At 35.3% G+C, this 12,594-nt stretch overlaps 2 protein-coding genes across 2 annotated transcripts; both read left to right on the forward strand.

Annotated features, from left to right (window-relative positions):
- Positions 1-1,116: 1,116 nt before the first annotated feature.
- On the forward strand, positions 1,117-2,070 carry LOC130042113 (olfactory receptor 8I2-like). The gene has a single exon (XM_056134477.1). It carries the CDS (start codon positions 1,117-1,119, stop codon positions 2,068-2,070), a length of 954 nt encoding a protein of 317 aa, XP_055990452.1.
- Positions 2,071-11,515: 9,445 nt separating this feature from the next.
- Positions 11,516-12,484, forward strand: LOC130045755 (olfactory receptor 5T3-like). The gene has a single exon (XM_056138594.1). The coding sequence runs from the start codon at positions 11,516-11,518 to the stop codon at positions 12,482-12,484; it is 969 nt and encodes a 322-aa protein (XP_055994569.1).
- Positions 12,485-12,594: the final 110 nt, after the last annotated feature.

Here is a 12,594-nt window from a genome sequence, read left to right on the forward strand (position 1 = left end):
AAAATTAAACCTGCGTATGACTCCAATTTTTCACTAAAATATGAGATTTTTAATGCTCAGAGACAAGGAAAATAATTCCTATAATATTTTTATCAGATTAATTTAAGATTATATATGTTTTTAGAAATGGTACCAAAATTCCCATCATCAACATCACCATAACAATGAAGTTCTTATTTTGTATTATATAGTGCTTATACTAAATGAATATCACACTTTCATATAACAGTAAAGGTATCTTCAATTCTAAGCCATCATGTTGACATTCCATATGATTTACTCTTTTAGATGAGGCACAGAAAATTAAATGGCAATAAGTAATGGTGAATTTTGTGACTATTGAACAACATGTTCTCTTGTGTGTTATCTAATTGTAAAATTGAACATGGGTAGGAGAAAAGAAAACTGAAAGAGAAGGAAATTCTCTTTGCATCCTGTGTTGCAGGTAAGTCTAAATTTAGGATCTTCTTTCCGTAATTGTGACTATGTCTGTGCGTGCTTTCATCAGAGGCAGTGTTTTGACATTTCTCTAACTTTCAAATGGCATTGAGAAAAGTGCTTTGTGTCATTAACTTGAAATTCTCATTCAATAGTAAATGAGCTCTCACTAAAAGTTACAGATAACCATGTGTTGGAAAGAAATATGTTACCAAGGTCTAACAAAGTTTGATTTCTTCTTTGATCACAGCTTATCATTGCATTGAGTGTGTGATATAAATATTTTGCATTAAATATAAAAAGATGCTTGTATTTCATTTCATGTAATATATATCTTAAAATACACTGTTTAAACATTTATTTAAAAATATTTAACAAACAAAACTTTTGTCTACCTGAGGATCAATTATTTGTCTCTATTAATATCTCCTTAAACTCCTAGAACAATCTGAAAGTACTAACTTGAATTTTCAAACTTTCAGATTTCTTTGGGGTGACTGTAAATAATTTTAAATTGTCAAACAGCTTTGAGCTAGAAGACTTTTTTTTCCAACCGACAACTATTAAATTACATCTAGGTCAACCCAGGTAATTCTTTGATCTGTAGACATCTATTGAATACTTCTTATTGCTGTTCTTTTTTTCTTAGCAGCTATATCAATGGCCTGAGCTGAAAGAATGGCTGAGAACAATTTCACTCAGGTGACCTTCTTCATACTGTCTGGATTTTCTAATCACCCTGAACTTCATTTCAGCCTTTTCTTGATATTTCTCTTTATCTATCTATTCACTGTTTTGGGAAACCTTGGTCTCATTGTGTTAATCAGAATGGACGCTCAGCTTCATACACCTATGTACTTTTTCCTTAGCCATTTAGCATTCATCGACATATTCTATTCCTCTACAATAACACCCAAAGCCCTGGTAAATTTCCAATCCAGTCATAAAACCATCTCCTTTGCTGGATGCTTTGTTCAAATGTACTTCTTTGTGAGCTTGGCAAGTAGTGAATGCATTCTTCTTGGCTCCATGGCCTATGACCGCTATGTAGCAATCTGCAATCCCTTATTATATTCAGTAGTTATGTCACAGAGAATGTGTCACTGGTTGGCAGTAATTACCTTTGCAATTGCTTTCACAAATTCTATCACACCGACCTGTGTGATTAGCAGCTTGTCCTACTGTGGCTCCAACATCAACCACTTCTTTTGTGATACCACAGCTCTTATGTCTCTTTCCTGTGTGGATTCATTCAGTACAGAGATAATGGTCTTTGTGTTAGCTGGGTGCACTATTATTTTTCCATTCCTCATTATCACGGTCACTTACATTGCCATCATCTCAGCCATCCTGAGGATCCAGTCTGCAGCAGGCAGGAAGAAGGCCTTTTCCACGTGTGCGTCTCACCTCATGGGGGTAACTATCTTCTATGGGTCTCTGACGTTTACATATTTGCAGCCGGATAACTCATTATCCCTGACCCAAGCACAGGTGGCCTCTGTGTTCTATACCATTGTCATTCCAATGCTGAATCCACTCATCTACAGTTTGAGGAACAAGGATGTGAAAAGTGCCTTTTTCAGAGTTATACACAGAAAAATTTTTTCTATGAAAAATCTACAGAAGTTATAATCAAAGTGCATTTGGGTAGTTTCTAAGCACAGGGCATTTAAGGGGAAATTTGGTTTTGAGAAAATATTGGCTTTAAGTAACATTTTCTTTTCTTTTTTCTTTCCTTTTTCTTTCTTTTGTTTTTCTTTTTGGGTCACTCTCAGCGATGCACAGGTGTTACTCCTGGCTCCGCACTCAGGAATTACCCCTGGCGGTGCTCAGGGGATGGGATGCTGGGAATCGAACATGGGTTGGCTGCGTGCAAGGCAAACGCCCTATCCACTGTGCTATTGCTCCAACCCCAATACTTTATTTTCAATCCAGTTTATTAAATTTCCTCAGGAGTTGGTACAAAATAATCACTGGCTATGGTGTATTCCTCAGATCTTCTTGTATTCTACATGCTTTATCGACTAGTTATTAAAAAGTTTAGGTAATGTCATTTAAGAAGCATGTGAAAAGAAATTGAAGATTAAATCCATGAGAAACTTGAAAAAGAAATTTGTATTTTTATCATTTTTATCTTTTTTTTTTGTGGGGTGCTCACACCTGGTGATGCTCAAAGGTTATTCTTGGCTCTGCACTTAGCAATTAGTCCTGGTCGTGCCCAGGATCATATGAGAAGCCACGAATCGAACTCTTGTCTGTTACATGCAAGACAAAAGCCCTACCCAGTGCTATTGCTCTAGCTCCCAAAGATTGTAATATCTCTATAGGAAGGGGGTGCTTATGATGTTTTTCATTTTCATAGCAACTATAAAATGCATAGTATAATCAATGTGTATATATTGTAAAATTCTTTCATAAATATTTCTTATTTACTTTTAATATAGCATAAGATTGAGCTGAGTTTTTAAGAAACAACACTTTTCTTCTAAATAATTAGTATATGAAAATAAGTATATAAAAACTATGCCACTTAGAAGTGATTTTAAATAATTTGAACAAACTGGTTATGTTCTTTTTTCTTATTTCTTATTGCTCTACCTATAAAGAATAATTTTTCTTGAGCCTTAGAAATTACTGAAGGTAATCTTGTAAAGACATCTCCATGTGCATATGTCACTTTTTCCTTAGGGGAGAAAAAGCTTTTCTCATTTTCTTCTAGGCCCTCTTTTATGATTTAGTAACTAAATTGATGTAAGATATACTAATTGAAGAAAAACAACTTTAAGTTAATAAAATAGTGTTCCCTAAAAGACATGTAAGATTGATTTAAAAAGACAATTGGAGCTTGCATGTATTCTAAGTTCATGCTAAGTGAACAGAGCACAAGGACATAAATGCACAAGGACATAAACAAATTATAGGGAAGAGTAAAGAGCAGAAATTCGTTGAACAATTGCTGTGACATAAAGATAAAGCTTTCTTTGATAATGGGTTTGTTCCTGTCATAGACCCCAAGTCCAGCTTAATTTGGGTTACAAAATGTGTTCTAAAGAATATTGTAGTTATGAAATTTGCTCAAAATACCGTACAATTGTCATGCTGGACAAAGAGCTTTAAAATATGTTTGATGTATCATATTTCAAAATAAACTGAGCTTGTCGTTTTTCATTCTGCTAAATACATGTTTCTCTGCTCATCACTTGTGTTATTTATTTTGTATTCTTGTTAGCATGTGAAAATGCACTTTATATAAAATATCCATTTGAAATAAAATTTGTTGTACTACAGTAAATTTAGAAGAAAAACTGTTGAAGGAAAATAAAATAACATCACTGTCACTGTCACTGTAGCTTGCCCGGCTTTGCCGTGAAGGCTAGATACTCTCAGTAGCCTGTGGGGCTCTCCGAGAGGGTCGGAGGAATCAAACCTGGCTCAGATGAGCTGGCTGTGCTCAAGGCAAATGCTCTACCGTTGTGCTATTGCTCCAGCACAAAATAATGTAAATAATATTTTTTTTTGCTATCAAATAGAGTCAGAATTACTTTTATGTTCAGACACATAGAAGACAAATATTCAGAAATAAGTAAGAAGTTTTATTTGATAATTTGAGCAAATGTAATATAATCTGTCTGGATTTTCCCCATGATATTTACCTGTTAAAATAGCAGGGAGCTATTAGAGAAGATATGTAGAACTGCACTGTAGCACTGTCCTCTTGTTCATCAATTTGCTTGAGCAGGCACCAGTAATGTCTCCATTGTGAGACTTGTTGTTACTGTTTTTGGCATATTGAATATGCCACGGGGAGCTTACCAGGCTCTGCCATGCGGGAGGGATACTCTTGGTAGCTTGCTGGGCTCTCCAAGAGGGATGGAGGAATTGAGCCCTGGTCGGCCATGTGCAAGGCAAGTGCCCTACCCTCTGTGTTATTTAAATTTTCCAAAAAGTATTTAGATTTTGTAATTGTAACATATGTATAGATTTTTTCTGACATCTATTTTTTCCTTATTATTTCTTTTTTTAAATTTTTATTAGTGAGACACCATGAGGTACAGTTTTAGACTTACAAATTTTGTGCTTGGATTTCAATTATACAATGATCAAATACCATCCCTCCACCAGTGCCCATTTCCCACCACCACAGATCTATTTTTATTAATTATCTTTACCTAGTTCTACATATACCTCTAAAATTACAAAGATAATCAGACTGTGTCAAAATGTGAATTCCACGTACTGACAGTATAATGCAGCAAGTAGGTGCTTGCAGGTTCTATCCGTGGCACCCCACAAATTCCCTCTAGCACTGCCAGGAGTGATCCATGAGCACAGAACTACGAGTAAGCCCAGAACATAAGCTGGAATGCCCTCAAAACTCAAAATAAAACATAAAAATCATGATGTTTACAGACTAAGTTAGCGCTTAAAAAAACGAGACAGAATATTGAGTACAATGATAATTAAGAAAATAGTAAAGAGTATCCCTCAATGCTTTACCAAATGATCCCCACTACAAGAGCAATGGCAGGATGACATCGCTCCACCCATCAACCAGCTGCATGTTCTATTTATTGACAGTGATCTCCCTGTTAATGGTGAATGTTTTAAAGAATCCAACTCATTTTCATATTAAAAAATGAAGAAGATGTTCTAATAATTGGGATAACTAAGGGCAGGTGGGATATTAATTCAACTTTAGACATTAGATATTATTTTGAACACTTTTCTCCCTAAACTTGTGTTAGAGTCTTTGATTTCAATTGAGGATAAACAGTTCTTGTTAAAAAAGACAAATTCAGAATGTAATTTTGGTAATATCAGCTGGTCCAAATAATCATCCCAGTTGATATTTAATTTTGATATTGGGAAATTCTGAGTACCATAAAGTCCATTTAGTCCTAATTGTAGCTTTGTTTAGATTTTAGATGCTCCAAGCATAGAACACGGTTTATGAAGCTAGTGGTGTTAGCTAAAAAAGGACTGCCATTATGGGAGTGAAATAACTGGGCTTCTATTTTATTTTATTATTAAAGGTAAAAGGTAAAAGCCCTCCCGTTGTTCGTCGATTTGCTCAAGCGGGCCCAGTAACGTCTCCATTGGAGAATTTGTAGTTACTGTGTTTGGCATATCGAATACGTCACGGGGAGCTTGCCAGGCTCTGCCATGCGGGCGAGATACTCTCAGTAGTTTGCCGGGCTCTCCGAGAAGGGCGGAGGAATCGAACTCGGGTTGGCCATGTTGGCTGCGTGCAAGGCAAACGCCCTACAGCTGTGCTATCGCTCCAGCATTTTATGCTCGAGCATTTTATTATTAGAGAAATAATATACAATTATTAAATCCCATGTCCCAATAGGAGCAACCTATTGCAGAAGAAAATCAAATGAAGTCTCACTGATTTTATACTAGTATATAAATGCCATTAATTTCTATCAGAATATCCTATATTCAAAAGAGCTAATTGTGAGCATATTAGGGTGCTCATATGTAAGGCAAAATCCCAGATATGGAGAAAAGTCTTTTCTATTGGATCAGACTGGAGGGAAAAATCTCTCCTATTGAAGTGATCTAATTTGCAAATTGTAACAATTGAGATAGGTCCACTGCCAGATATTCGAAAAATTAAGGATGGACTCTAATTTACAAGCACAAGTTCCAAAAATTGATTGATTGGTCTCTAAGAGATCATTATCTGATCTCTAAGAAAACCATGTCATTGAAACACAGATTTTGACCACCTCACTCATAATGTACAAAACAATTACAAGGATTAATAAATGTGATTGCCACCGCACTGGTGGAGGGATGGGTACTTGATCATTGTATAACTGAAACCCAAGCACAAAAATTTGTAAGTCTATAACTGTACCTCATGGTGTTTCACTAATAAAAAATTTAATTAATTAAAAAATAAATGTGATCAGCCATTCTGCCTAATCCCAGTAATGCTGTATGTGATTATACAGATCATTTTAAAACATTTTTAAAAATAAGTTTACTCTATTGTAGACATCATGATTTACAATACTGTTAATGGTAGGACATCTGGTGTTCCCACACCACAGACTGCACTAAGGGTGTCCACTTCCCTCCATCACTGTCCAGTATTTCTCCCCTGTATCCTTATTTTCATTCGTTTTGGGAACTGAGGAAGCCTTCTAAGCTTTGGAATATAAAAAATGGACATTATATTTCCCCTGTCTGATTAAAGATATTGCCCTTATACTAGCTATATTTTTTAGCCATAATAATCTCATGACTGCGATAGCTAGTAACTTTTCTAGATTCATGTAGGCATTCATACATAGATCTGAAGGAGTGAGTCCCACATTTTTGGGCAATTGAGCAAATGCTTAAATTAAGCTAGTATGAAAAGTGCTGGGATTTTATTTGTTCTTTTGTTTTGGTGTTTGGGCCATACTCTACGGTACTTAAAACTTAACACCTGGTTTGTGTTCAGGGATCACTCCTGGTGGAACGCAGAGGACCATAGGTGGTACCAGAGATTAAACCCAACACTCAGTTGCGTGCACTCTTTCTCTTACCCCACATTCAGGGGTCTTTTAAGAAACTGTCATTTGCTATTAGGCTCATTTGTATTTTGAGTTAATTATTCGAACTGTGAAGTTGGAATCCTTTATTTTTTTTTCTTATTTATTTATTTATTGAATTACTGTGGGAAAAATTACAAAGCTTTCAGGTTTAAGCCTTGGTCATGCAAATATCAAACACATTTGCCTTTACCAATACTTATTTTTCACCACCAAGAACCCCAATAACCCCCCCAACCCTCCCAATGCCTGTGAGGCAGATGAATTCTAGTTAACACTCTATCTACTTTGATTAGATTCATTGTTCCAACAAAAGATGCACCATTAGTATTTAGAGTTTACACCCCCAAATCAGACATGCTGAAAAAGCATTGTGAAATAATTTGTTTTCCATAGTTGGTCACATGAATCAAATGATGTCTCGCAGCCACTATTACGGCTGCGTGATTTTTGATTCCTGATATTTTACCTATTAAGCCTGTAAGTATTTCTGCTGACAGTCAGATACTAATGAGATTGGTTTCTGTGCTCTGGAGCCATGGCTGAGCCAGATTGCTGCTCGTGAGGGGCAACTCCTGACCTCGGTAGGGCGTAAAGGATGAGCCGGGAATGCCCCTCTTCCCATGAGGTTTCAGTCGTCCCATCACGAATGGCTCATACCCGGCCTTCCACAAAGCTCCGAAGCGGCTGCCATCTTTCTTTCCAGAGAGAAAAAGTGAAGTTGGAATCCTTTAAACAAGGCATTAAACTATTTATTTTTTTGGTTTGTGGTCAATATTAAATTCTGAAATAATAGCACAGCGGGTAGGGCGTTCGCCTTACAAGCGGCCAACATGGCCGATCCGAGTTCGATTCCTCCGCCCCTCTCGGAGAGCCCGGCAAGCTACCGAGAGTATTCGATATGCCAGACACAGTAACAACAAAGTCTCCAATGGAGACGTTACTGGGCCCGCTCGAGCAAATCGATGATCAACGGGAGGGCCTTTACCTTTTTATAATTTAATTACATTACAGATAAAGTTTCAGTGATATAATGATTTCTTAAATTGTATTTTATAAAGAGAAAAAATTTCTTTCCTGGATTTATACAAACATTTTGTCAAGAAACAGTTCTTAAAAATGTTAGCGATGTCAAGAAGATAAAAGCTAATGTTTTGACTTTTTTTGTTATAAAAGAGAATTTCGAGTTTCTGTAAACCTAATAAAATAACTTTTATTTTTAATAGTCATTTTAATAACATTATTATAAATTTTATATAAATGATTATTTAATATATCATTTCATTCTACCCAGATATTTACAAAAGTTTCAAGTATAGGCCCAGGAAGGAAAAAATGGAATTTTTGAGAATGTAAGTCATCATATTACTAGTTAGTGACCATTTTGTAGTAGAGGCAAAAATCAGTGTGGATTCATCTTTATTTTTCCATGGGGAGATCATATTTTGACCAGAAGCCAAAGTTCACTTATGTAACTACTTTTATCATGTAGTTCATTATCCAGAGCCATTAACTTATTCTTAAAAACAAATGACTTTTACATCTTTATGTCCAAGAATTGGTGTGAATTCTCATGGGGACATCACTATGAACTTTAAAAGCAACTTAAAATAATGATATGAATCCAAACTTATAATAAACATAGTGTACTTCAGTTGAGTGGCCAGTTCATTTCTACAGGTAAGAGAAAAGTTTTTACTTAAATCTAAAAAATATTTACAGACTACCCTTTTGATTTTTGAATCTAAAACAAATACCCTTCTCCATACTTAAGAGAAAGGATTCTACTTGACTCACACTTGCATTTAAAGTTAGATAACTTTTTTTTTTTAGGAATAAAATTTAAAAGAAATATCACAGGATTTTCTACACATATTTATTACTAAATTTATCATTTAGAACGTTGCTTTAATATTTTTGATAAAAAATAATGATCAGAAAATAAGTAGTACAATTAAAGGGTATACTTAAAGTTTAATAAATGATTTAGTGAAGAAAACATAACAAACTACTAGCTTTTGAGTATATTATACTTAAGAAAAATAGTATTCTCTAACATAGGAATTGGAAAAAAGAGTAACATTTATATTTTCATTACCTAATGTCTTTTATTCAATATCTTATGAGTAATAAGTAGACTGGATTCATGCATAAATACAACATCAACTATTTTATATGATCTACTTATTCCATTTCTAGAACATATTTCTTATAGTTCAGAATTATAATTGTGTTAATTTTTATATTTTGTCCTATAATTTTCTGTGACTCAAAGGAGCATATCTTGATCTAATGTGGCCCTTTATCATACTTATTAGAAAAGACTTCTGTGGATCAATGTCATTGTTTCTCCTTTATTGAGCAGCAGTTTTTGATTATTAATGTTTTCCCCTCTTAATATAGCTAAACTAATGCATATCTGACATCATGGACAACTATTTACAAGTCTTCAGTTCAGCAGTGAGTGCTTTTTTTGGCAGATTCTTAAATAATTTAAACATTATGGTTTTAACTAAGACATAATAAAGGAAAACTAAAGTCAACATACTGATATCTTCTTAAATATGAACTATTACATATATGATAGTGCTTAGTAACATATTCAGTTAAAATAAAAGTTACTCTTAGCTCTTTTTAAAAATCATTGACTTTATTCCTTGTCCACTAAATTGAAAATGGTGTGAAACTCTAAGAGGTAAAAGACAATAGCATAATAGGAAATAAAACAGAAATGCAGTAAAAAGATGCAAAAATCTTAAAACTAGTAATATGATGACTTACTTACATTCTCAAAATTTCCATTTTTTCCTTCCTGGGCCTATACTTGAAACTTTTGTAAATCTCTGGGTAGAATGAAATGATATATTAAGTAATCATTTATTTCTTCAAAAAGAAGTTTGAAGTTACATAAAACTTAATTATCCCATAATCAGAGCATATCTTTTGCAAAACAAAACACTGTCCTCCAGTTCATCGATTTGCTTGAACGGGTCCAATAACGTCTCTGTTTTGAGACTTGTTGTTACTGTGTTTGGCATATTGAATATGTTACGGGTAGCTTGCCAGGCTTTGGCTCAGGTGAGATACTCTCGGTAGCTTGTTGGGCTCTCCAGGAGGGGCGGAGGAATTGAACCCGGCTCGGTCAAGCTGGCTACGTGCAAGGCAAACGCCCTACCCATGTGCTATCGAAATTTGCTGAGCAACTTAACATTTAAAAGGCTAATTATACACAATTGATATGCATTTGACATATGATAAACATTTGACAGAATTGTATATCAAAAAGATATCTGAAGACCACATGATTAAAAATAATTTAAAAATTCCTCAATTGTTACGAATATAAATATAAAAATAACAGAAGAATTACCTGAAGTATTTACGAAGTGAAATTTACCAAGTGACAAGGGCTAGAGTGATAGCACAGAGGGTCGGGCGTTTGCCTTGCATGCAACCAATCAGGGTTTGATTCCTCAGTCCCTCTCTCAGAGCCTGGCAAGATACTGAGTGTATCCCACCCACAGAGCAGAGCCTGGCAAGCTCCCCGTGGTTTATTTGATATGCCAAAAACAGTAATAACAAGTCTCAGAATAAAGATGTTACTGGTGCCCGCTCCAGCAAATCGTTGAACAAAGGGAGGACAGTGCTGCAGTTCTATCTATCAAGTATAAATTAATACTTGGTGAATTGTATTGTGTATTTGAGGGTGAAAAAAATGGCAAAAAAAAGAATGCAATTGTCACAACTTATGGATGTGTATAGGAAGCCAAAATATCAATATGACACTTTTTTTTTTCTTTTGCAAGCAAAGAGTATTTATCTCCAGGATACTGCTGTTCAGCCCGCCACTTTCCTAGGATGGAATATAAGGAACTAGGGTGATTGCCAAGAAAGGGAGAAAAAAATTTTTTGGAAAACTACATATGAAATACTTTTGAAAATGTTTCCAAACTGTCACAACTATGTGACAAATTTTGATGCATAGCTAACTTATTCCAGCTTTCAGACATCAAGATCATTTGATAGTTAAATGACTTATTATTTTTCTTTGAATTCAACACATTCTTATGTCACAATTGTGCTTCTGTTCATTTAACATGTGCAAATACTAAGTGAAAAGCTAGCATTAAATATATGTTGAATGAAACCTAGAACTAGTAGTTATGAAATTCCAGTATAATATTTTCAGATGAAAATATAGCTCAATTCATTGTTTCTGTGAGCAGTAAGACAATGCAAAAAGAACAACACGACTTCAGAAAGTCAACAGAAAAATAATTGGTAGCAAAATATTTAAACTGACATGATTCTTTTCATGTGATAAATTTCAGTTATCTCCTGAATGGCATCAATTATTTTATTTATGTAGACTGAAAAATGTACCCAGTTGTGCCTAATGTCATCATCACTGCATCTAACATCACTACAGAGGAAATCACTATGTCCAACTAAGAGACAAGCTTGAGGAGAAACCTGAGAGGACTATTTTCAAAGATACTTCCTTTGAACCTATACCTAAAAAAGTGGAAATGTCAGGGATGACATCAGACGTAGATGTACACAGATTTCAGTTGAAAAATGGGACTGAGGTTACTGTGTTTATATTAACAGGCTTCACAGATGATTTTGAGATGCAAGTCTTACTATTCCTGCTATTTCTCGCAATCTATCTCTTCACTGTGATAGGAAATCTGGGTCTGGTTGTGTTGGTCATTGGAGATTCTCGGCTCCACAACCCCATGTACTATTTTCTGAGTGTTTTGTCATTTTTGGTTGCCTGCTACTCCACAGTGGTCACCCCCAAAATGCTAGTCAACTTCCTTTCAGAGGACAAATCCATTTCCTATTACGGCTGTGCGGCACAGATGCTTCTCTTTGTGTCTTTGGGAAGCACAGAATGCTTCCTCCTAGCAGCAATGGCCTATGATCGTTTTGAAGCCATCTACAACCCTCTCCTGTACTCAGTGAGCATGTCACCCAGAGTCTATGTGTCACTCATTGTTGCTTCTTACATTGCAGGCATCCTGCATGCTACTGTACACACGGTGGCCACTTTTAGCCTATCCTACTGTGCGTCCAATGAAATTAAACATGTCTTTTGTGACATCCCTCCACTCCTTGCAATTTCTTGCTCTGATACCCATGCTAACCAGCTTTTGCTCTTTTATCTTGTGGGAGCTGTTGAGGTGGTTACCATTTTCATTGTTCTAATCTCCTATGCATTCATCCTGGTGGCAATTCTGAGGATGCGTTCTGCTGAAGGAAGACGAAAAGTCTTTTCAACGTGTGGCTCTCATCTCACTGGTGTGTCCATTTATCATGGGACAATTCTGTTTACATATGTGAGACCCAGTTCAGGGAATGCATCTGTTCATGACATGGTAGTGTCAGTATTTTATACTATTGTGATCCCTATGTTGAATCCTATTATCTACAGTTTAAGAAACAAAGATGTAAAAGAAGCCATGAAAAAATTGTTGAGAGACATTGGGTTATAGGTACACTTTCATAATTGCATTAAATTGTTTAAATGGTCAGATATAAGTCTATGTCTTTAATCCCAAAAAGTAGAGAAAAAATTGTCTTGGTTTTATTTCACAGTTCCTGT

Source organism: Sorex fumeus, unplaced genomic scaffold (assembly GCF_029834395.1).
Source record: "Sorex fumeus unplaced genomic scaffold, SorFum_2.1 ptg000007l, whole genome shotgun sequence".
NCBI classification, from domain to species: domain Eukaryota; kingdom Metazoa; phylum Chordata; class Mammalia; order Eulipotyphla; family Soricidae; genus Sorex; species Sorex fumeus.

What these genes read in the sequence shown, in the direction of transcription:
- LOC130042113 (XM_056134477.1), top strand. Translation starts at nt 1,117, where the DNA reads ATGGCTGAGAACAATTTCACTCAGGTGACCTTCTTCATACTGTCTGGA.
- LOC130045755 (XM_056138594.1), top strand. Translation starts at nt 11,516, where the DNA reads ATGTCAGGGATGACATCAGACGTAGATGTACACAGATTTCAGTTGAAA.